Source organism: Oncorhynchus gorbuscha, linkage group LG16 (assembly GCF_021184085.1).
Source record: "Oncorhynchus gorbuscha isolate QuinsamMale2020 ecotype Even-year linkage group LG16, OgorEven_v1.0, whole genome shotgun sequence".
NCBI lineage: Eukaryota > Metazoa > Chordata > Actinopteri > Salmoniformes > Salmonidae > Oncorhynchus > Oncorhynchus gorbuscha.
The window spans coordinates 42,873,337-42,899,910 of record NC_060188.1 but is presented as its reverse complement, the minus strand read 5'-3'; the positions used below and the strand labels follow the sequence as shown (position 1 = coordinate 42,899,910).

At 43.5% G+C, this 26,574-nt stretch overlaps 1 protein-coding gene across 1 annotated transcript in view; it reads left to right on the top strand.

Annotated features, from left to right (window-relative positions):
- LOC123998713 (follistatin-related protein 4-like) overlaps positions 1–26,574 on the top strand; it is a 249,095-nt gene that overhangs the window by 200,573 nt on the left and 21,948 nt on the right. Inside the window, exons 7-12 of the mRNA XM_046303809.1 lie at positions 13,234–13,400; positions 17,144–17,264; positions 18,393–18,554; positions 23,142–23,276; positions 24,668–24,694; positions 25,638–25,756. Coding sequence (XP_046159765.1) covers positions 13,234–13,400; positions 17,144–17,264; positions 18,393–18,554; positions 23,142–23,276; positions 24,668–24,694; positions 25,638–25,756 — 731 coding nt within the window. The remainder of the gene's footprint in view (positions 1–13,233; positions 13,401–17,143; positions 17,265–18,392; positions 18,555–23,141; positions 23,277–24,667; positions 24,695–25,637; positions 25,757–26,574) is intronic.

The window sequence follows — 26,574 nt, the reverse complement described above, 5'->3', positions numbered from 1 at the left end:
CTGCCAAACGACTTAATGCCCGTCAAGCTCGTTGGGCGTTGTTTTTCGCTCGTTTCGAGTTTGTGATTTCTTACCGTCCGGGTAGCAAGAACACCAAGCCTGATGCCTTATCCCGTCTGTTTAGTTCTTCTGTGGCTTCTACTGATCCCGAGGGGATTCTTCCTTATGGGCGTGTTGTCGGGTTAACAGTCTGGGGAATTGAAAGACAGGTTAAGCAAGCACTCACGCACACTGCGTCGCCGCGCGCTTGTCCTAGTAACCTCCTTTTCGTCCCTGTTTCCACTCGTCTGGCTGTTCTTCAGTGGGCTCACTCTGCCAAGTTAGCGGGTCATCCCGGTGTTCGAGGCACTCTTGCGTCTATTCGCCAGCGCTTTTGGTGGCCGACTCAGGAGCGTGACACGCGCCGTTTCGTGGCTGCCTGTTCGGACTGCGCGCAGACTAAGTCGGGTAACTCTCCTCCTGCCGGTCGTCTCAGACCGCTCCCCATTCCTTCTCGACCATGGTCTCACATTGCCTTAGACTTCATTACCGGTCTGCCTTTGTCTGCGGGGAAGACTGTGATTCTGACGGTTGTCGATAGGTTCTCTAAGGCGGCACATTTCATTCCCCTCGCTAAACTTCCTTCCGCTAAGGAGACGGCACAAATCATTATTGAGAATGTATTCAGAATTCATGGCCTCCCGTTAGACGCCGTTTCAGACAGAGGTCCGCAATTCACGTCACAGTTTTGGAGGGAGTTCTGTCGTTTGATTGGTGCGTCCGTCAGTCTCTCTTCCGGGTTTCATCCCCAGTCTAACGGTCAAGCAGAGGGCCAATCAGACGATTGGTCGCATACTACGCAGCCTTTCTTTCAGGAACCCTGCGTCTTGGGCAGAACAGCTCCCCTGGGCAGAATACGCTCACAATTCGCTTCCTTCGTCTGCTACCGGGTTATCTCCGTTTCAGAGTAGTCTGGGTTACCAGCCTCCTCTGTTCTCATCCCAGCTTGCCGAGTCCAGCGTTCCCTCCGCTCAAGCGTTTGTCCAACGTTGTGAGCGCACCTGGAGGAGGGTGAGGTCTGCACTTTGCCGTTACAGGGCACAGACGGTGAGAGCCGCCAATAAACGCAGGATTAAGAGTCCAAGGTATTGTTGCGGCCAGAGAGTGTGGCTTTCCACTCGCAACCTTCCTCTTACGACAGCTTCTCGTAAGTTGACTCCGCGGTTCATTGGTCCGTTCCGTGTCTCCCAGGTCGTCAATCCTGTCGCTGTGCGACTGCTTCTTCCGCGACATCTTCGTCGCGTCCATCCTGTCTTCCATGTCTCCTGTGTTAAGCCCTTTCTTCGCACCCCCGTTCGTCTTCCCTCCCCCTCCCGTCCTTGTCGAGCGCACCTATTTACAAGGTACATAAGATTATGGACATGCGTTCTCGGGGACGGGGTCACCAATACCTAGTGGATTGGGAGGGTTACGGTCCTGAGGAGAGGAGTTGGGTTCCGTCTCGGGACGTGCTGGACCGTTCGCTCATCGATGATTTCCTCCGTTGCCGCCAGGATTCCTCCTCGAGTGCGCCAGGAGGCGCTCGGTGAGTGGGGGTACTGTCATGTTTGTCATTCATTGTCATGTCTTGTCCCTGTGCTCCCCATGCTATTCGTTTCCCTCTGCTGGTCTTGTTTGGTTCTATCCTTCTCTCTCCCCCTCCCTCTCTCACTCTCTCGCTCTCTCTTCTCTCTGTCGTTCCGTTCCTGCTCCCAGCTGTTCCTATTCCCCTAATCATCATTTAGTCTTTCCACACCTGTTCCCGATCCTTTCCCTGATTAGACTCCCTATTTATTCCTTTGTGATCCGTTCCCGTTCCGTCGGTTCCTTGTTTTGTATTCCATGCTGTGATTGCGTTTCGCCCTGTCCTGTCGTGTTTTTTGCCGTGATTGTGTATCACCCTGTCCTGTCGTGTTTTGTGCCTTCTTCAGACGCTGCGTGTGAGCAGGTGTCTCAGTTGACTACGGCCTGCGCCTACCCGAAGCGACCTGCAGTCTGTGGCCGCTTCTCCAGTTGTTTTCCCCTCTACTAATCTAGAGGATTTCAGTTATTCGGTTTTGAACATTAATAAACTCTGTTTCTGTTAAGTCGCGTTTGGGTCCTCCTTCACCTGCATGACAGTGGCTGCTTTTCTTCAGATGTTATATTGCAGTAGTGGCACATTGCTATCAGTTAGGGATTGGACTGAGGGAACCAAGCAGTCACAAGAATGTGGCCCAGCAAGAGGAAACAGAGCACCAATTAAGGGCTGTTTTAAACCTAATTGCTTTAAAGCCCATTGCTAAGCAGCTTTGGCAACATTGGAGAATAGGTAGCAAGTATCAAGAATGGCAAAATAAACTAATTCCTTTTCAGGTGTTGATATCCTGAATCGATTAATTAATCTATCTACCTAACCTGAAATGATCTATCCTGACTCTATATAACCTGAAATGATCTAGCCTGACTCTGTATAACTTGAAATGATCTAGCTTGATACTGTATAACCTGAAATGATCTATCCTCTCTATATAACCTGAAATGATCTAGCTTGATACTGTATAACCTGAAATGATCTATCCTCTCTATATAACCTGAAATGATCTAGCTTGACACTGTATAACCTGAAATGATCTATCCTGACTCTATACAAGCTGAAATGATCTAGCTTGACACTTTATATCCTGAAATGATCTATCCTGACTCTATACAACTTGAAATGATCTATCCTGACTCTATACAACTTGAAATGATCTATCCTGACTCTCTATATATATTGTGGGGCTCCCGAGTGGTGCAGCGGTCTAAGGTACAGCATCTCAGTGCTAGAGGCATCACTACAGACCCTGGCTGGGATTGGGAGTCCCATAGGGTGGCGCACAAAAAGCCCAGCGTTGTCCGGGTTAGGGTTTGGCCGGGGTAGGCAGTCATTGTAAATAATAATTTGTTCCTAACTGACTTGCCTAGTTAAATAAAGGTTAAAAAAATATATACACCACCGTTCAATAGTTTGGGGTAACCTTTGAAAGAAAAGCACATATTTTGTGCATTAAAATGACATCAAATTGATCAGAAATACAGTGTAGACATGTTTAATGTTGTAAATGACTATTGTAACTGGAAACAGCTGATTATTAATGGAATATCTACATACTGTAGGTGTACAGAGGCCCATTATCAGCAACCATCACTCCTGAGTTCCAATGACACATTGTGTTAGCTAATCCAAGTTTATCAATTTAAAAGGCTAATTGATCATTAGAAAACCCTTTTACAATTATGTTAGCACAGCTGAAAACTGTTATACTGATTAAAGAAGCAACATAACTGGCCTTCTTTAGATTAGTTGACTATCTGGAGCATCAGCATTTGTGGGGTCGATTACAGGCTCAAAATGGCCAAAGACAAAGCACTTTCTTCTGAAAATGTGTAAGTCTAATGTACCTGTCCTCTTGCTCAGTTGTGCACCGGGGCCTCCCACTCCTCTTTCTATTCTGGTTAGGGCCAGTTTGCGCTCTTCAGTTTCTTGGCAATTTCTCTCAATTTGTCTCTGGCCATTTGGAGCCTGTAATTAAACTCGCAAATGCAGAAGCTCCAGATACTCAACTAGTCTAAAGAAGGCCAGTGGTATTGCTTCTTTAATCAGGATGACAGTTTTCAGCTGTGCGAACATAATTGCAAAAGGGTTTTCTAATGATCAATTAGCCTTTTAAAATGATAAACTTGGATTAGCTAACACAACGTGCCATTGGAACACTGGAGTGATGGTTGCTGATAATGGGCCTCTGTACGCCTATGTAGATTTTGCATTAAAAATCTGCAGTTTCCAGCAGCAATAGTCATTTACAACACTAACAATGTTTACATGCTATTTCTGATCAATTTGATGTTATTTTAATGGACAAAAAAAAAAGATTTTCTTTCAAAAACAAGGACATTTCTAAGTGAATCAACTTTTGAACGGTAGTGTGTATATACACACATTGACAGCTTTTATTTTTCACCTTGTCTGCTCTGGTATTCAAACCAGTGACCTTTCAGTGCTGGCTGTACACTCTAACCGCTAGGCTACCTGCCGCCCTTTAGAGATAGTCTTTGGTAATCAATAATTGTCCGACTCATAATTAAAAATTATAAAGATTGGGCAAAAAAGTACTTAGTCAGCCACCAATTGTGCAAGTTCCCCCACTTAAAAAGATGAGAGGCCTGTAATTTTCATCATAGGTACACTTCAAATATGACAGACAAAATGAGAAAAAAATATCCAGAAAATCACGTTGTAGGATTTTTATGAATTTATTTGCAAATTATGGTGGAAAATAAGTATTTGGTCAATAACAAAAGTTTACCTCAATCTTTGTTATATAGCCTTTGTTGGCAATGACAGAGGTGAAACGTTTTCTGTAAGTCTTCACAAGGTTTTCACACACTGTTGCTGGTATTTTGGCCCATTCCTTCATGCAGATCTCCTCTAGAGCAATGATGTTTTGGGGCTGTTGCTGGGCAACACAGACTTTCAACTCCCTCCAAAGATTTTCTATGGGGTTGAGATCTGGAGACTGGCTAGGCCACTACAGGACCTTGAAATGCTTCTTACGAAGCCACTCCTTCGTTACCCGGGTGGTGTGTTTGGGATCATTGTCATGCTGAAAGACCCAGCCACGTTTCATCTTCAATGCCCTTGCTGATGGAAGGAGGTTTTCACTCAAAATCTCACGATACATGGCCCCATTAATTCTTTCCTTTACACGGATCATTCGTCCTGGTCCCTTTGCAGAAAAACAGCCCCAAAGCATGACGTTTCCACCCCCATGTTTCACAGTAGGTATGGTGTGCTTTGGATGCAACTCAGCATTCTTTGTCCTCCAAACACGACGAGTTGCGTTTTTACCAAAACGTTATATTTTGGTTTCATCTGACCATATGACATTCTCCCAATCTTCTTCTGGATCATCCAAATGCTCTCTAGCAAACTTCAGACGGGCCGGGGCATGTACTGGCTTAAGCAGGGGGACACGTCTGGCGCTGCAGGATTTGAGTCCCTGGCAGCGTAGTGTGTTACTGATGGTAGGCTTTGTTAGTTTGGTCCCAGCTCTCTGCAGGTCATTCACTAGGTCCCTCTGTGTGGTTCTGGGATCATTTTGACCCCACGGGGTGAGTTCTTGCGTGGAGCCCCAGATCGAGGGAGATTATCAGTGGTCTTGTATGTCTTCCATTTCCTAATAATTGCTCCCACAGTTTATTTCTTCAAACCAAGCTGCTTACCTATTGCAGATTCAGTCTTCCCAGCCTGGTGCCGGTCTACAATTTTGTTTCTGGTGTCCTTTGACAGCTCTTTGGTCTTTGCCCTAGTGGAGTTTGAACTGTGACTGTTTGAGGTTGTGGACAGGTGTCTTTTATACTGATAACAAGTTCAAACAGGTGCCATTAATACAGGTAACGAGTGGAGGACAGAGGAGCCTCTTAAAGAAGAAGTTACAGGTCTGTGAGATCCAGAAATCTTGCTTGTTTGTAGGTGACCAAATACTTATTTTCCACCATAATTTGCAAATAAATACATTTAAAATCCTTAATCCTTATTTTCTGGATTTTTTAAACTAATTTTGTCTGGCATATTTGAAGTGTACCTATGATGAAAATTACAGGCCTCTCTCATCTTTTTATGTGGGAGAACTTGCACAATTGGTGGCTGATTAAATACTTTTTTGCCCCACTGTATATTGTAATGAAACTGGCATGGAGCAGGTCTCGAACCCTCAACCTTCTAGCCCGAAGTCCAGCTCGCGACTGTGCTGCAAAAGCATGCTCGAGCGGCAGAGTCGATATCCGCGCTTATAAACCCAGGGCCGTTACACTACTCCCTCTTTTCAAAGAGAGCGTCCTCGCGACTTAATGTCTTATAGGAACGCGCTCACCGGCCAAGCACATGCAATGTCGTGGATGCAAGGTCCGATCACTTCTGACACCAATGTAAGGAAACAGCAGGGAGCAGGTATCGAACCCTCGACCTTCTAACCCGAAGTCCAGCGTGCTATCAACTGTGCTGCAAAAGCATGCTCGAGAGTCAGAGTCAATATCCACGCTTATAAACCCAGGGTCATTACAATATACTACAATATACACTGCTCAAAAAAATAAAGGGAACACTAAAATAACACATCCTAGATCTGAATGAATGAAATATTCTTATTAAATACTTGTTTCTTTACATAGTTGAATGTGCTGACAACAAAATCACGCAAAAATTATCAATGAAAATCAAATTTATCAACCCATGGAGGTCTGGATTTGAAGTCACACTCAAAATTAAAGTGGAAAACCACACTACAGGCTGATCCAACTTTGATGTAATGTCCTTAAAACAAGTCAAAATGAGGCTCAGTAGTGTGTTTGGCCTCCACGTGCCTGTATGACCTCCCTACAATGCCTGGGCATGCTCCTGATGAGGTGGCGGATGGTCTCCTGAGGGATCTCCTCCCAGACCTGGACTAAAGCATCCGCCAACTCCTGGACAGTCTGTGGTGCAACGTGGCATTGGTGGATGGAGCGAGACATGATGTCCCAGATGTGCTCAATTGGATTCAGGTCTGGGAACGGGCGGGCCAGTCCATAGCATCAATGCCTTCCTCTTGCAGGAACTGCTGACACACTCCAACCACATGAGGTCTAGCATTGTCTTGCATTAGGAGGAACCCAAGGCCAACCACACCAGCATATGGTCTCACAGGGGGTCTAAGGATCTCATCTCAGTACCTAATAGCAGTCAGGCTACCTCTGGAGAGCACATGGAGGGCTGCCCCCCAAAGAAATGCCACCCCACACTATGACTGACACACCGCCAAAACGGTCATGCTGGAGGATGTTGCAGGCAGCAGAACGTTCTCCACGGCATCTGTCCCTGTCTCCTGGTAGCGCCTCCATGCTCTGGACACTACGCTGACAGACACAGAAAACCTTCTTGCCACAGCTCGCATTGATGTCCCATCCTGGATGAGCTGCACTACCGAAGCCACTTTGTGTGGGTTGTAGACTCTGTCTCATGCTACCACTAGAGTGAAAGCACCGCCAGCATTCAAAAGTGACCAAAACATCAGCTAGGAAGCATAGGAACTGAGAAATGGTCTGTGGTCCCCACCTGCAGAACCACTCCTTTATCGGGGGTGTCTTGCTAATTGCCTATAATTTCCACCTGTTGTCTATTCCATTTGCACAACAGCATGTGACATTTATTGTCAATCAGTGTTGCTTCGTAAGTGGACAGTTTGATTTACATTTACATTACATTTAAGTCATTTAGCAGACGCTCTTATCCAGAGCGACTTACAAATTGGTGCATTCACCTTATGACATCCAGTGGAACAGCCACTTTACAATAGTGCATCTAAATATTTTAAGGGGGGGGGGTGAAAAGGATTACTTTATCCTATCCTAGGTATTTCTAGGTATTTCTAGATTTCACAGAAGTGTGATTGAGTTGGAGTTACATTGTGTTGTTTAAGTGTTCCCTTTATTTTTTTTAGCAGTGTATATACAGTTGAATTCGCAAGTTTACATACACTTAGGTTGGAGTCATTAAAACTCGTTTTTCAGCCACTCCACAAATTTCTTGTTAGCAAACTATAGTGTTGGCAAGTCGGTTCGGACATCTACTTTTGTGCATGACACAAGTCATTTTTCCAACAATTGTTTACAGACAGATTATTTCACTTATGATTCACTGTATCACAATTCCAGTGGGTCAGAAGTTTACATACACTAAGTTGACTGTGCCTTTAAACAGCTTGGAAAATTACAGAAAATTATGTCATGGCTTTAGAAGCTTCTGATAGGCTAATTGACATAATTTGAGTCAATTGAAGGTGTACCTGTGGATGTATTTCAAGGCCTACCTTCAAACTCAGTGCCTCTTTGCTTGACATCATGGGAAAATCAAAAGAAATCATCCAATACGTCAGAAATAAATTGTAGACCTCCACAAGTCTGGTTCATCCTTGGGAGCAATTTCCAAATGCCTGAAGGTACCATGTTCATCTGTACAAACAATATTACGCAAGTATAAAGACCACGGGACCACGCAGCCATCATACCGATCAGGAAGGAGATGCTTTCTGTTTCCTAGAGATTAACATATTTTGGTGCGAAAAGTGCAAATCAATCCCAGAACAACAGCAAAGGACCTTGTGAAGATGCTGGAGGAAACAGGTCCAAAAGTATCTATGTCCACAGTAAAACAAGTCCTATATCAACATAAGTTGAAAGGCTGCTCAGCAAGGAAGAAGCCACTGCTCCATAAACGCTATAAAAAGCCAGACAACGGTTTGCAACTGCACAAGGGGACAAAGATCATACCTTCTAGAGAAATGTCCTCTGGTCTGATGAAACAAGAATAGAACTGTTTGGCCATAATGACCATTGTTATGTTTGGAGGAATAAGGGGAGGCTTGCAAGCCAAAGAACCCCATCCCAACCGTGAAGCACGAGGGTAGCAGCATCATGTTGTGGGGGTGCTTTGCTGCAGGAGGGACTGGTGCACTTCACAAAATAGATGGCATCATGAGGCGGGGAAATTATGTGGATATATTGAAGCAACAGCTCAAGACGTCAGTGATTAAAGCTTGGTCACAAATTGCCTTAGCCACAACACTGACAACTTCATCAGAATGCCATAGGCATCAGAGGTGGAGCTATGGAGGTGGAGCTATGGAGGTGGAGCTATGGAGGTGGAGCTTGGGAGGTGGAGCTATGGAGACCAATCAAACATTTAGGCCGAATTCTTACCGAGTCTAATGCTCTTTCCTCGACTCTCATTCCTGTGTACCCCCACCTCGCAGACAGCCAAGCTCTCTTCTCCCTGTTTCCAGGGATATCTTATTAAAGCCCCAGGTAATATAGGAGAAAGGGGACAAGATTTCTGGGCTGCATTCAGAGGCCCACATTAGTTATTCCCAGGGAGAGTTCATTCCTACTTAGCATTTACATTTCTGTGTGTGTTTTCTGGAGCGGAGGCCAGAAACGAGCATCCTCCATGATGGCTATACCACATATTGCAGGCGCTAGCAGTTACCACTGATGGATCAATAGTTTGTGAATTGCAGGAAAGTTACTCATACACATGCAATTTTTGGATGGGTTACAAGCCTAGGAATCATTAAGGAGATAATGTCATGTCAACCCTATCCAGCAGGGAGAACCGTGCAGGCATGGCCAGTGGATATGTAATTTGTCTGCCTTTGTCACACACACTCTGCTCTTCAGAAGACGAGGCTTTTGCCTGTGTAGTCGGCTGGTAAAAAATTGGACGGAGAGAGGCTTCTCCTCAGGGAACAACAATCTCCAAAGCTGGAGTCAAAATCTCCATTTTGCATCAGGATTTATTTCACATCGAATTGCTCAGAGCCAACAAAAGATGAAACCACCACCGTTCTAACATGGACATTTTTTTGTGTGGGTGTGTTTTTGTATTGCTTTTTTTTGCCAGACAAAACAATGTAGGCTGAATTTCTATACGGATTGTGTTTGAAAAGTTGCCAGGTTGACTCTGCAATAACCTCCATCTTAGTGCACTCTGAATTTTACATTTGATTCAGCTCATATGTGTCAAAGTGTATATATTATGGCGGAATTTAGAAGGCTGAAATCTGTTGGTTTTAACAATGATCTATCAGTTTTATCAACCTTCACTGTCCTTCAAGAGTTTACGAATTTCCTCCTCACTTCAGTTTTGCTTTCGGTTTGGAGACATCTCTCAAGACCCTGCAAATGAATATGTCCTTTTCAACAACTTTACTCTCTACTCATATACTGTACGTGTAACATTGGAGGGCAAAAAGGGAAACTGACCATTCAGTCATTTGCACAATCCTTCTCTTTGCATATTGTGATACCAGTAACATAAAGGTATGCAGTGTACATAAGAGGCCAGTTGTAGTGAGGAGTAGGCTCCCTAGCTAGCCATGTCAAATCAATTTATTCTGCCCTGCATTGGCCTACCTCTCATGGCCCACCATGTCACCACAATTACTGTGGGGTAGATTAAACCCTACCTGGAAGTGGCAACGTATCATAAGAAAAAAATGTATATTGTTTTATTTTGGAACTCAGTCGGGGTCCTCAACTTAAAACAGAGTAAGAATAGTAGAATACATAACAGGTACACTTTAGAAATGTTTTACTCTTGATATGTCAGTCACTGACAGTCACTCAATTAGCCATGTCAGCTAACAGTTTTTAGAGAGGGAGTTTTTAGAGGGAATTTGTCTAGCCAATTATCTAAACTTGTATTCGGGCCTAATAATGGCCGAATACCGACCGCGCATGCAGGGCTTGTGCCCAGGGGCCCTGACCTCCAGGAGGCCCCATTGGTTTTAATAATAATAATAATAATAATAATATATGCCATTTAGCAGACGCTTTTATCCAAAGCGACTTACAGTCATGTGTGCATACATTCTACGTATGTCATTCTCACTCAGATATCATATTAACATGGCATAAGTCATTAGGGAATTTGCTTTGAAACTGCAACAATTTCTCTCCCTTCCACGGCAAAATGGGTAGAATTGCATGAAATGTGCTGTAAAACTCCACATCCTTTCTTCTCTGCTCTGTGTAGATTTGCAGAACCCCAAAACTGGCAACATGTGTAGAATTGCAGAAAATAGAACACTTGGCTTTTAAAACTCACCAATCAACATTTTCTTTACTATAAATTCCCCCTATGGCAAAATGTGTTTCAGAATTGCAGAAAATAGTGTTTCACGTTAAAACCCTTGTTTACTTTATCAGTGTTTCACTAATCCAGTAAGTAACCCCTTTACTAAAATTCAGCACACTATTAGATTTCACTAATCCAGTGCTTTACTATAAATTCAGTGTTTCACTAATCTCAACCAATATAAATTCAGTATTTCACCAGTAAGTAACCCAGGGTTTGGTTACTTTACTATAAATTCAGTGTTTGACAATCTAAACCCTTGGTTACTTTACCAGTGTTTGAACTTTACTATAAATTCAGTAAACCTTAAGGTTATTTTACTATAAATTCAGTGTTTCACTAATCCCTTGGTTACTTTACTATAAATTCAGTGTTTGAACCTATAAGTAACCCTTGGTTACTTTACTATAAATTCAGTGTTTGAACCCCCTTGGTTACTTTACTATAAATTCAGTGTTTCACTAATCCAGTAAGTAACCCTTGGTTACTTTACTATAAATTCAGTGTTTCACTAATCCTATAAGTAACCCTTGGTTATTTTACTATAAATTCAGTGTTTCACTAATCCAGTAAGTAACCCTTGGTTACTTTACTATAAATTCAGTGTTTCACTAATCCAGTAAGTAACCCTTGGTTATTTTTACTATAAATTCAGTGTTTCACTAATCCAGTACTATAAATTCAGTGTTTGACTAATCCTATAAGTAACCCTTGGTTACTTTACTATAAATTCAGTAACCCTTGGTTATTTTTACTATAAATTCAGTGTTTGACTAATCCTATAAGTAACCCTTGTTTATTTTTACTATAAATTCAGTGTTTGACTAATCCTATAAGTAACCCTTGGTTACTTTACTATAAATTCAGTGTTTGACTAATCCTATAAGTAACCCTTGGTTACTTTACTATAAATTCAGTGTTTCGCCTCTCTTGGTATGTTTTGTAACTGAACGAAGAAACAGCAAGCAGTGTAGCAATCCAAGTAGTTCTTGACTTAATGATATCATTAGACGGCAACAGTAAATGTTTCCCTCTCAAGCAGTTTGTGTTCGGCGCTCCGCTAGCTCTCTGCCTTCAGAGCCTGATGAATTGGGTTTGCGTAAGCCTTTATAAGAGGTGGATCAGAACATCGTGAATTGCTTCTGCGAGAAAAGCAGGGGAGATTTGTCACAAGCAATGTGCTAGCTAGCAGAGCAGCTCTTCGCCAAGCTCCTTCGAAATGCAAAGTATTCTAGTCTGAACATGAACCAGGGTGAGTCGACTAGAGGAAGCAACATTGTGTGTCTCAAACCTGTCAAACCTATTTTATTTGTATCACCTGGATTTGCTCACCATTAGATTCCCCTACACATCCAGTAGTGTTCGTTAGTCATGTAATGTAGCAATACCGACTGTAAGGAAAGTATAGACCAGCAGGAGAGGATGGCACATTGTAATTTCATATAGGTCACACGGGGGAAGAGAGCCAACTGTTTCCATCCAATCCATTTCAGAGTGGGAAGGGAACAGGGGAACAGCTCAGGAGTTCATGCATGGTCGGCTCGGTTTCGATATCTGTCAGGTGTCTGGGAATCTTTGTTTTATTGAATGACTTATACTCTTCCTAAAGACCCCAACCAATTTTGACCCAGGGTCATTCAGACATACACTGAGTGTACAAAACATTAGGAACACTTTCCTAATATTGAGTTGCAACCCCTTTTGCCCTCAGAACAGGCTCAATTTGTCTGGGTATGGTCTCCGCAAGGTGTCGAAAGCGTTCCACAGGGATCCTGGCCCATGTTGACTCCAATGCTTCCCACAGTTGTGTAAAGTCGGCTGGATGTCCTTTTTTGGGTGTTGAGAAAAACCATTTTTTTGACACACTCAAACCGGTACATGGCACCTACTGAACCCCGTTCAAATGCACTTAAACCTTTTGTCTGTCCATTCACCCTCTGAATGGCACACATTCACAATCCATGTCTCAATCATTCTTTAACCTGTCTCCTCCCCTTCATCTACACTGATTGAAGTGACATCAATTATAGTTTTCACCTGGAATCATTCTTACCATGGGAAAGAGAAGTCATCCCTCATTCATCCATCCCTCATTCATCCATCCCTCTCTCATCCCTCTCTCTTCCTTCCTGTATATTGGCCCCGGGGACACTGGAACAGTGCTTCTTGATTTTCCTTAAAGGTGAAACAAATTGGACTTGCTAGTCAGCTGAATGTAAATCTTCCTTAATGAGAGAAATTATATTTCCACAATGTCCTGCTCTCGTCCTCAGATCAGACACCGTTCCCTCTCACACAGCTGTGTTTGTATCCCCTACTGTGTGTTCTGTGATGAATAAAGTCTGTCTTTGGTTCAGTTCCACCAGCTCATCTCTTTTATTGGGTTTCTTTCTTTCTTTCTCTCTCTCACCCCCTATTTCTCTCTCTTTCTCCCCCCTCTCCTCTACTCTCTCTCACTCCCCTACTGTATGTCTCTCTCGCTCTCTCTATGTCTCGCCCTCTTCGCCCCACCCCGACTACAGAGGTTGTTCAGCTGAGCCTGGCTGAGGACCAGAGAGTGAGTGTCTCCACGGTAACAGTGGGCCTCAGCACCGTGCTGTCTTGTGCCATCCAGGGAACGCTGCGGCCGCCAATCATCTGGAAGAGGAACGGAATCATACTCAACTTCCTGGACCTGGAGGACATCAATGTGAGTGTCGGCTGAGTCAGAGGGTTTCAGTTGTCCTGGTTGGAGGATTCCCAGAGTAAGAAGGGAGTAAGCAGGAAATCCAGTCGTCTCCAGCTAGGATTTCTGGAAACCAGGGAATTTATGGAAAGTTATAGGACCCTGTAAAAATCATGTTTCGACATGAAGTAAGTCATGCTAGTATGAGCCAGAGTCCAAGGGAACAGGGTTGAAACAGGTTAGTCCTACAGCCCAAAACTGCATAGGCTTTCACTCCAAGGCTGTCGATGTGAGTAAGAGTGTCTTTAAACATTATGGGCCTTTCAAGGTGAAATACTGAACCAGTGTCCAACATTGTAAACTTTGATGTGGTGTGTTTTAAGGAAAAAAAGATATAATTGGAACGTTGGTTAATATTTTATTATCCTCAGAATGTCTCTCAGCAGGGGCTCTTCACATTGAAAGAAATCAAAGGATAATCAATAACTTTAGATAAGGGTTCACGGAAAATAAATGAGAAATGCTAATTCCCATTAACACCATTAATCCGTTTTATTTTCCCAGCTTGTTTTTTTAACATTTCCAATTAAAAACAGGTCTGTGTTTTTCCTCACTATTCAGCTAACATTTATTCGAATTAGAAATGATGTAATGATTTGGGTCTCATTGGCACTCTGCCAGGCGCCGTGCTGATCTGAAAGAGCACAAACCATGTTCAAAATAAATATTAGCAAATCCCAACATAGAATAGCATGGGAATTGGCAACATGCGGTTAATGAACTATGGAGTGGCGGCGCCGGCGAGTTGTTTAGCCCACAGCTGACAGTGTGGGACTCTGTTAATCCACCAGCTGATTAGTATTCTCTACTTGCATGTTAACGAATTGGCCTTGTTATATGCTGCCATGGAGATAGACAATGGCATGCAGGTCAACTGCCATGTGTATAAGCGGGGTCACGGGGAGGACAAGGAAGTGAGAGAAAAAAAAAGGTCCTGTGTGCAACATGCTACATGCTACATGCTACTGTTGCCGTGGAGTATCCAGTGGTAAATAGTGTGTGACGATAATTACAGTTGTCAGTTACCACTTTGAGGTTATTTGTCATGCCTTCATGTTCACAAAGTAATGTCTGATGCGCAAGAACATGCAGGTGGGGCACAATAAGCAATGTGCCACTCCGCGTCATGTGTTCCCACGTAATTCTTAGGCGGCTTTATGCTCTTACAAAGCACACAGTCTGCAAGGGAAAGAGTTACCTCCCATTGGGCACTACCGCCGCATTTCAATTCAGAACAAAGGAAATGATTCATACTGATTGAAGGCCTTTGGTCTCCGCCTGTGCCCCTCTAGCGGCGTTGGCAGAGAGCGGATGTTGCCGGTTCTCAGGGATCCAGTATTTTCAACCCAACTTCCGTTTCCCCCCCCCCGAAAAAAAGAAAAAAAAACAGAAGCGGGAACTCCGTTCAGGCGTCTTTCTACGCCTCTGCTACGTTGGGTTGTGATCTGTCGCTTTGGGTCAGCGTAAAGTACATTCATTTACAGGCCAACTTGAGTTGTTCGTGTTGTACTATGAAAATGATCTCATTTTGCAATCAATAAACAAATATTACATTTAGCTGTGATTGAAATTCCAACCCAAAAGGCACTCTGACATATGAAACGTTTCACTGGCTGAGTGGCAATTTGCCCATGCTGGAATCAGACCCATTTGTCTGCACTCTGCTACAGCGTAAAGGTAGAGCAGTATTATTATTATTCTCTCTCTCTCTCTTGCTCTCTCGCTCTCTCTCTCTCTCTCTCTGTCGCTCTCTCTCTCTTGCTCTCTCGCTCTCTCTCTCTCTCTCTGTCGCTCTCTCTCTCTGTCTCTCTCTCTCTCTCTCTCTGTCTCTCTCTCGCTCTCTCTCGCTCTCTCTCTCGCTCTCTCTCTCTCTCGCTCTCACTCTCTCGCTCTCTCTCGCTCTCTCTCTCGCTCTCTGTGTCTCTCTCTCTCTGTCGCTCTCTCGCTCTTGCTCTCTCCCTCTCCACCCCCACACACTAGTAAATGGGACATTTTACATATTGAATGGCTACTTTTCTCCAAAGTAATTGAGTTGTGTTTTGGGAAAGATAAAAATCTGTTCCCCTCTGCTTTGATTGCCTTCAAGGAGAGGCGGCACTATACGGCTGCATTTACACAGGCGGCGCAGTTCTGGTCCTGTGGCCAATTATTGGCAAAAGAGCTGATCTGATTGGTCAAATAATTTGTGGAAAAGGATCAGAATTGGACTGTCTGTGTCAAAGCAGCCTATGATGTACTGAGGAGAAAGAAAACAATTTGTTTCACTCATCACCTCCAGTAGTTCCAGACAGACCAACCTTTACTGAAACACAAGGGGATAATTCAGCAATGAAATTAAGTAGTGCGCTTTCTCTATTCAAACAAGTATGCTATATCATATGTTAATTAGCATGTCAAACTCGCCCGTTTGGGAATGCTGTGGAAAATCCACAAATGCTATTATGGCTACAATAGACAAATATTAGTGTATTATAAAGGGGGAGGGGAGATAGACGGAAGCATCGGGGTTGGTTTAGCATTTCAAAGACAAAGGAAAAGGAAACATTTATCAGACAATATTTAGCTTCTTTATAAAATAAGGCGGAACTAATTAACTATGTGTAAGTGTAAAGCAATTCCGCTCACTGTATTAAATCTTTACTTTTTTTAAAATTATGAGACATTTCCCTCTACAAGGTCCATCATTTGAGACCCAAATGGCGGTGTGAACAAGGTGTTCAGCATCTCTTGTTTAGTTTAACTTTGAGAGGATTTTAGTGCATTTATAGTCTCAGGTCCACCCACATAGTGTACACACATGTCTAGGTAATTAAAAGCATCTCAGATAAACCTGTACTGGTTTAAGTATATCCCTTATGGGACTACATACTATAGAAAAACATGTCTAGTGTTTAATATCTACCTCACAGGGGGAGGCTGCTGAGGGGAGGACGGCTCGTAAGAATGGCGGAGACAATGGAATGGCATCAAACACGTGGAAACCATGGAAACCAGGGGTTCGATGTATTTGATATCATTCCACTCACTACACTCCAGCTTTTTCCATGAGTATGCCCTCCCCAATAAAGGTGCCACCAACCTCCTGTGATCTACAGGTACTGTACTATACAGTCATTTATTTCTAAAGCAGTTTCTACTGTTTTGCGAAGTCTGTCCTAAGTATTTCCTCTGCATCGCCAGAGATGATATGTCCTCATCCACTCACCCACCTCGTTAGCTAAGAGAGAAGCAATATTTTCTATCTAAAATCACATAGTGGGACAATAGCTTGTGGCAAGAAACTCCAAGGCTTTAGTCTGTGTTCGGAGAGAGATGTGTTACCAGGTAGGTAGCTTTGCACACACTCTGACCGCCACATACGGGACACCACTATTTAGTTTCTTAATCCTCCCTAAGCCCCTGCTAAAACCCCAGGTGAGTTGTGCATCCAGAAAAACAACAACTGGCTCCATTAATCACACTAATGTTCTTTGTATTTTTAACCCTTCCTATTTATCAGACTGAGTGAGCGTGACGACGGGGCTCAAATCCCCACGCCCCTCCCAACACCCAGGGACCACGTTGATTCATTGTCTAATATGCTTCCCATCACTCCATGCTCCCCTGTTGTATGCCCTCCTCCCATTCGTCCCCAACCCCCCCCCCCCTCCCCTCCCTTATTCCCTTCCTCACCATCCTCCACTGCCACCTTCCTCTTCTCCCAATAGGACTTTGGTGATGACGGCTCCCTCTACATCACCAAGGTGACAACCATTCATATGGGGAACTACAGCTGTCATGCGTATGGATATGAAGAGCTCTACCAGACCCATGTACTGCAGGTGAATGGTTAGTAATGGCACATACTTGACATTTCACTGTCCTTTCAGGGTCAGATTTGAGTTTTGGCACGTGGTCACCAGAATGTTGACCTGACTAAACGTGTAGTAGTTGCAGTTTGCGATCATTGCTGCGTTCAACGTTACTGTTTCCGTTTTTTCTGTTGTTGCTTTTTTGTTGAATAGATAACAAATATTTTGATCAAGTTAGATGCTTTTGTGGAGGAGGAACCTTCAGAGTTGCCTTCCGGGGTCAGGAGTGGTAACCCCTGCCTTAGACTCCAATGACAGCGTTCATATCGCCAAAAATGGCATTGATCCCAACATGTCCAACATTCTGTCATCGAAAGCAAATGAAACCTGTAACCATGGCGTTCTATTCACCATACTCAGTTGATTCCACCCTGAGCATGCAAATCGTTTGTAGCCACAGTACATCAACTAGCCAGCAGCAAGCAGCGCAGATGCTGCAGACATTTATCAAAGCACACTGCTCGACAAACTCGTTTGCATAAGTATTTTTTCCCTCTCTCGCTGAGATGACGTGTGATTACCGGGCCTGCCTCTTCACTGAGGACTTTGGGAGAGCCGTCTGTACCGTATCAAATCAAAGATAATAATCGCCGTTCTCGGAGCTTTGATTCATTTGCATGCGCAGATATGAATAGAGGAAAAATAGCCTGAAATGATTTTCAATTAACAGGGACAATAGGCGTGATTGTGTTGTGTTGTACGGCAGGATTTAGGCTAATTGAAAAACGATACAGCTGCATCTAAGACCTGGCTTCAGCTGAAAAATCTGAAAAAGTTTTCTTCCTGGAAAGGCAGGTTATCTTGGAAGACAATTGTATTTGAATTGTGATCTTATTTGGTCTTATAAACATGTAAGCATGCCTCTTATAAACAAATCTCATGCTGGACTCTGTTGTAATGCAGTGCATGTAGCTATGCGTGTGGTACTGGTGTGATACTAAATCCTTTCTGCCTGGTGTGTGTGTGTTTCTATACCATCCTGCCACTCCTATCAATGTTTCTTTGTAAGTACACCTCCCTAACTCCTCTCTCTTGTGGCTGTGTGCGTGTCTCTCTCTTTTGCACGCGTGTGTCTGTGCATGTGTGCGTGTTTCTGTGTATCTAGTTCCCCCAGTGATCCTGGTCTACCCAGAGACGCAGGCACAGGAGCCTGGTGTGTCTGCCAGCCTGCACTGCCACGCCGACGGCATCCCAGACCCTAAGATCATGTGGCTGAAGAACGGCATGGACCTGCAGCCGAGACCGTCCAAGCAGCTCTCCCTCATCGGTAAGGCACCAGGCTGCTTTGCTGCCCACACTGGCAAGACGGAGTGCATCCCAAATGACACCTTATTGCCTATATAGAGAACTACGTTTGACTAGGGGCCCATAGGTAACGTATAAGGGTCAGGGTGCCACTTGAGACGCACCTGTTATTGCCGTCATAGCAGCTGCTCTTTACCAGACACACCACTATGCAGGGAACCATGGAGGTGTTGCTATCCTAGGTGCCAATCTGTGTCACACCTTCCTGTGTTGTCAAATCTAAGATCATGGTGACCGTTTTGACTATTGTCAGTTTGTCGGTTGATTGCTCAGGCCACTGATTTCAGAAGAGTAAATATCCATTCCTAGAAGATGAAAGAAATAGATGGAACAACAGTGTGTGTAAATGAAACCGATCGCAGCCAGCCATGTGGGGGGGGGGAGTTAAACGGAAGTTTCAATTTCCGAGGGGACAGAAGTGATCGTCTTTTATGGAGTCGTCCTCGTTAGATGGCAGTTTACAGGCTGTGTGTGGGTCATTACCTGTGATAATGGCCTGTTTTCAGGCTTCAGATGCAGCTTAAACAGGGGAGGTTCTGAAAGCTTCACACATACATTAACGTCCTGCAACCCAGCTTCACGGATCGGCCAACTCTCACAGCTCGGTTTAGAGCTGGGTTCTAGGATGTCCATTTAATTGTTATCAGATCTGGTGATAGTCTTATACCTTGTAAAGGTTTAACAGAGTGCTCAAAAGTCTACAGAGCACGGTGGTTTTAGAGAGTGATACTCTACACATGAATTTTTTCAACATTGCATCAGTAAATTGATTTCCAAGTCGGAGGCTAATGTTAGAGCTCACAATCTTTCTTGCCAATGTAAAGGTGAGGCTACAGTGCTCACTAGCTATGTTCCCATTAAGTTGTCCAGTGACTTTTTTTCTCCTTGACATTTAGAAGGTTTGCATAGAAAATAGATGTGACAATTGACTGCTGCGGTGCGTTTGTGTCGATAAAAACAGCTGGAGCTAATGACATCCCAAAAATCTAGAATGTCAAATAAAACGGAGGTAGTTGAAGTGTTTTCTTCATTAGTTTAGGTAAATTCCTCATGAATAAATTGTCGATAGACTGTTTGCCCTCCCACCTATCTGTGTCATGTATCAGGTAGCCTGCAAAAGCCAAATATGGATAGAATGCAAGATTTGCAAAGAAACCTTTATTTTTTAAAAATGTTTTATAGTTGGACAGTAGATTTAACGAGCAGTAGGCATTTAGAAACAAATGTGGAGTGGAGGTTCACGTGGCCCGCGTCCCTTCAAAATGATTCGGCATTGTTTGTCGCAATAAAGAAAGTTTAACGAAAGAAAAGTTAAACAAAAGAAAAATCCACACCTTACTGAACTGATAAAAATGCTGTCAATCTTTACAAAACATTTCTCCTATAGCTGCAGTGTCCATTACACGACACAACCTTTTTTTTAAACATTTTTTACATAGCATTTGTTGGTTAACTGCCTAACTATGCTGCCAGGATCCCCTCCATTTACAATGGGAGTGTTCAAGAGGCTCAGCTGTTAGCAATAGGCGCTCTCCAAGGTTCATGACTGCTTAGTGCTACTGATGGTGCTGAATGGACAGCTGCATGGGGGTTATATAGGAAGGCATAACACTGCTGAAATCAGATAGAAATGTAGAACCAACATCATTCTCTGTCATTTGGAATATATATATATATATATCATCTCTGTATATTTGATTTCTATCTGACACATTCTCAACATCTCAACTGACTAAAACCTCCCATTTACCCCCTGGCGCCACACAGTTCTACAAGTCTGAAATCACAGTATAATATCTCTGTTCCCTTGTTATTAATTCAACACAAAAACAACATTTTAAGTGAGAAATCAATGTCTAACTATAAGCAAATTATTAATTGAGTGGTTATGCATTAAAATTGATCAAAGCATAATTATGGATAATAGGCAATTACGACACTGTCTGGTGTTTAATGTCGGGAGGCCCACACTTTACATCATTACGTTTCTCCTCCCTAAAGACTTGATAGAAAAGTGAATTTGAACACAAACTACTGTGAAAACATAATCCATTTAACTGTGCATTTCAATAACGTGAGGTATAGTGTAACAAAAAGGACTGTTTATAAGGTGGTATAACTTTTGTTATCTACGTTGCTCTAAATGGGGCAGCATGTAGTCCAGTGGTTAGAGCGTTGGACTAGAAACCGAAAGGTCGATCCCCCGAGCTGCCAAGGTAAAAAATATGTCGTTCTGAACAAGACAGTTAACCCACTATTCCTAGGCCACCATTGAATATAAGAATGCGTTTTTAACTGAATTGCCTAGTTAAATAAATGCATATTGCATTATCTGTGCATTGGTTCCTGTGGAAGTTGTTTGTTTATATTAGTCCAGGGTTTTAGTCTCAGGCCATGGCTCAGTCAGGTCTTTTGTAGCACTGAGAAGTTCTCCACTGCCTCTGCACTGCCAATCCACATTTAGGAGACACATGGAGAGAGCTCAAGAGAGGGGGATCAAAGAGGACAGCAAGAGGGAGGCAGAGAAGAGGGGAGGAAGGTGGAAGAGAGACTGGCACATGATCTTTGACACGGCGTGTCGAAAGCAGCTGTCTGACACAGGCGTCCTTCACTCCTTCTGCGGCGTTGTGAAGATTGCCTTGTGATCAAGGCAACAATGCAGCAACAGCAACAGCAGCAGCGTGAGGATGAGGAGGGGGGGGTGTGTGAGTGTGAGAGCATGCCGTAAATCCAAAAAAGGCTGAGTGCTAGTGTCAGAGAGCTAGGAAAACCTCTGCTGCCTCTCATGATAGCACTGTGACCTGGGATACATCACGTTTACCTGATACATCTAACACACACACACACACACACACTAGTGATACCGTCAGAGAGGGATGCCTCTGATGATAGCACTCACTGTGCCCTGGGATACATCACGTTTACCTGATACATCTAACACACACACACACACACACTAGTGATACCGTCAGAGAGGGATGCCTCTGATGATAGCACTCACTGTGCCCTGGGATACATCACGTTTACCTGATACATCTAACACACACACTAGTGATACCGTCAGAGAGGGATGCCTCTGATGATAGCACTCACTGTGCCCTGGGATACATCACCTTTACCTGATACATCTAACACACACACACACACACACTAGTGATACCGTCAGAGAGGGATGCCTCTGATGATAGCACTCACTGTGCCCTGGGATACATCACCTTTACCTGATACATCTAACACACACACACACACACACACACTAGTGATACCGTCAGAGAGGGATGCCTCTGATGATAGCACTCACTGTGCCCTGGGATACATCACGTTTACCTGATACATCTAACACACACACACACACACACACACACACACACACACACACACACACACACACACACACACACACACACACACACACACACACACACACACACACACACACACACACACACACACACACACACACACACACACACACACACACACACACACACACACACACACTAGTGATACCGTCAGAGAGGGATGCCTCTGATGATAGCACTCACTGTGCCCTGGGATACATCACCTTTACCTGATACATCTAACACACACACACACACTACTGATACCGTCAGAGAGGGATGCCTCTGATGATAGCACTCACTGTGCCCTGGGATACATCACCTTTACCTGATACATCTAACACACACACACACACACACTAGTGATACCGTCAGAGAGGGATGCCTCTGATGATAGCACTCACTGTGCCCTGGGATACATCACCTTTACCTGATACATCTAACACACACACACACTAGTGATACCGTCAGAGAGGGATGCCTCTGATGATAGCACTGTGCCCTGGGATACATCACCTTTACCTGATACATCTAACACACACACTAGTGATACCGTCAGAGAGGGATGCCTCTGATGATAGCACTCACTGTGCCCTGGGATACATCACCTTTACCTGATACATCTAACACACACACACACACACACACTAGTGATACCGTCAGAGAGGGATGCCTCTGATGATAGCACTCACTGTGCCCTGGGATACATCACCTTTACCTGATACATCTAACACACACACACACACACACACACACTAGTGATACCGTCAGAGAGGGATGCCTCTGATGATAGCACTCACTGTGCCCTGGGATACATCACCTTTACCTGATACATCTAACACACACACACACACACACTAGTGATACCGTCAGAGAGGGATGCCTCTGATGATAGCACTGTGCCCTGGGATACATCACCTTTACCTGACACTCTAGATCTCTGTGAACAGAACAGAGACGATTCAGTCAAAGTATATTTTGACAAAGTGTTGTGATGTCGTCAAAAGGGTTCTGGCATCAATGGCTTCTGTTAGTGAGAAGTAGGTACGCAGGTAGGTGGCTACTTAGATTATCTTTTATTCATTTTTAGAAAAGGACAGAGTGTGCATTTTGTAGGTGGGAGGATGACACATCCGTGGAAAATGTGTATCAGTGTAGAAACGTGGGGCTGAGCTAACACTTGTCTTTTCTGCTCATCTCTAACACAGCGAATGGGAGCGAGCTCCACATTGGCAGTGTACGCTATGAGGACACAGGCGCCTACACCTGCATTGCTAAGAATGAGGTGGGGGTGGACGAGGACATATCGTCTCTGTTTGTGGAGGACTCAGCCAGAAAGACACGTAAGTGGCTGAGAGTAGAACATGGAAAAATGTCTCTGGGATATTTTCAAAAGCCAATTTTGGCAATGAAAATGTAGACAGTAATTAACAATTACAATTACAATACAATTAACGAAAATAGTAGGCTGTAGAAAGCAGAGGTGGGACCAAGTCATTGTTTCACAAGTCACAAGTAAGTCTCAAGTCTGAGCACTCAAGTCCCAAGTCCCAAGTCAAGACAGGCAACTCTGTTGTTCTTTTTGCTGCACTGCTTTGCTTTATCTTGGCCAGGTCGCAGTTGTAAATGAGAACTTGTTCTCAACTGGCCTACCTGGTAAAAATATATATATTATTATATATATATTATATTATATATATATATATTTTTTAAAGTCCGAGTCAAGTCTCAAGTCCAGACCAATAAATCTCAAGTGCTAAACTTTGAGTTTCGAGTCCAAAACAAGTCATAATGTGCTCTTCAATGTAATACCATTTCATATTTTTAACAGTAGTAATACTTAGTATTCAAATCATGAATGCATTTAAAAAGTATATATATTTTTTATTGTCCAAATAAATTCTCATATTTCCATGGAAGTCCCCCCCCCCTCATATCAATCGCCTATCGAGGATCGCTATGGGCCGCAATCTATCATTTTCTTCCCGCATGTTTTGCAAGTTGCAATGTGTTATTTTTGTTGACTACATCGTAGTCTTTATATCCAAAAATAATAATTTGGGGCATCATCTTTCCAAGGGCTCCGTCTGAATTCACCCACCGACGTTCCTCTGCACTGCCACGCGCAACTTTTTCTCAGCTGGCTCAATTTGATTGGCTGCTCTCCGATTCAAACTGTAATCCGTTAAATGAAGAGTTGATGCGCTGCACAATTTTTTATATTTGGGCTTGGAGGGTATCAAGTCAGTTTGAGTCAAAAGGCTCAAGTCCAAGTTAAGTCACGAGTCATTGGTGTTAAAGTCAAAGTTGAGTCATATTTGTGACTGACTTGATTCTGACTCGAGTCCACACCTCTGGTAGAAAGTGTCAGAAACAGAAGTTATAACAAATAAATGATAATGCTTTGTATCTGATTTATTGTATGGTATCTGTATGTACAGTATATATATATATATATAACATTTGTACAGCCTTTGAGATTTAGCTAGACCTCAAATGCAATTAAAAAATCTAGAACACATTTATGTTGTGATAATACAGAATCTCTGCCTCTGTAAAGAAACACTCTTGCTAAATGTGTTTCTGTCCCACTTTTTCTGAAATGACTTGATATGACATGGTCTCTCTCTCTCTCTCTCTCTCTCTCTCTCTCTCTCTCTCTCTCTCTCTCTCTCTCTCTCCTCTGTCTCCCTTCCTCCGTCTCTCTTCTGTCATTCTGATGCTGATGCTGCAGTTGCAAACATACTGTGGCGGGAGGAAGGTACTAAAACCTACTGTTGTATAACACTTGTCACCGTGTCTTATTCCCTGGTCTTTTAAATGAACCTCTAGAATTGACCAACATTCTTCTGAATGCCCATGTCTTGTTCGGATGAATAGGTTTATTATATGCAGTAATATGTCAAATCAAATTGTATTTGTCACATACATATGTTTTCCAGATGTTATTGTGGGTGTAGCGAAATGCTTGTGTAGAATACAACATCCACAAGAGTAACACATCATTTGTAAAACACCACGTAACGCTACTAATTAGCAGCTTTACCGCTAATTTCCATCATTTTACTTTATCTTCCTGAATGATGATTGGTGTGTTTGTGTTCTTGCTGAAAACATTATTTCGCAAAGACTTAACCATGAAAAGATACACACAATTAAAACAGTTTTGTTACAGGCCTGCCTCAACACTTCAGCACACATAACTCTTCCTCAGAACAGTATAATCGAGTTGTGACACCAACACATTGCGTATGAGAAGAACTCTTTTGGCTGATTAGAGAGTATGAGAGAGGCCCACCCGTTTGAATCCTGATGCAGACTGCACCGCTGGCCTGCACGTCACAACATGACTGTGTCAGCAGTGTTGATTTCACCTCGTCATTCAATATGATGTAACCTGCCCTCCATCCCCACACAATGTGCTTTTCCAAAGCATGAATAGCAGTTGTCTAGTAAACAGCTGTTGTTTAGGGTCAGCTAACTGGCCCGCAAAATGTTATTGCGCTCATAGCGGCTATCAAGTTTGAGAAGACAGTCTCACAATTCACTCGCTAGACATACTGTTTACGGAGACTGACTGTGCTGTCAAAATGCCTGACAACACCACCAGTCATTCAACAGCTCAGGCGTTGCTAACAGGGTCTGTAGGCTCTGGTAGGCTCTTGAATGTTAGCTGAACCAATTCTTATGTCCTATCTCCCCAGGGTTGAGCGTAGGGAACATGTTCTATGTGTTTTCTGATGAGGGCATCACGGTGCTGCAGCCCAGCAAGTGTGAGATACGCAGACACATCAAGTCCACCGAGAGGATCATGGCCAGCTATGTGAGTACATACTGTACATGTTTTAGAGGATAATGATTTTTTGGACTTTGTATTTGTGGACTTTTTATGACTTGAGACGATATTAAATATATACTAATCCAGAGGGAATACGCCTCACTCTTACAGATATACGGTTCATTCGGAAAGTACTCAGACCCCTTGACTTTTTCCACATTTTGTTACGTTACAGCCTTATTCTAAAATGTATTACATAAATAGAAATCGTCAGCAATATACACACAACACCCCATAATGACAAAGCAAAAACAGGTAAAAAAAAAAAAATAGAATAATGAAATATCACATTTACATAGGTAGTCAGAACCTTTACCTTTGGCAGCGAACACAGACTGGAGTCTTCTTGGGTATAACGCTACAAGCTTGGCACACCTGTATTTGGGGAGTTTCTCCCATTCTTCTCCGCAGATCCTCTCAGGTTGGATGGGGAGCGTTGATGCACAGCTATTTTCAGGTCAGATCGGGTTCAAGTCCAGGCTCTGGCTGGGCACTCAAGGACATTCAAAGATTTGTCCCGAAGCCACTCCTGCATTGTCTTGGCTGTGTGCTTAGGGTCATTGTACTGCTGGAAGGTGAACCTTCATCCCAGTCTGAGGTTCTGAGCACTCTGGAGGTGGTTTTTATCAAGGATCTCTCTGTACTTTGCTACGTTCATCTTTCCCTCAATCCTGACTAGTCTCCCAGTCCCTGCCGCTGAAAAACATCCCCACAGCATAATGCTGCCACCACCATGCTTCACCGTAGGGATGGTGCCAGGTTTCCTCCAGAATTGAAGCTTTCAGGCAAAGAGTGGCCAGCTC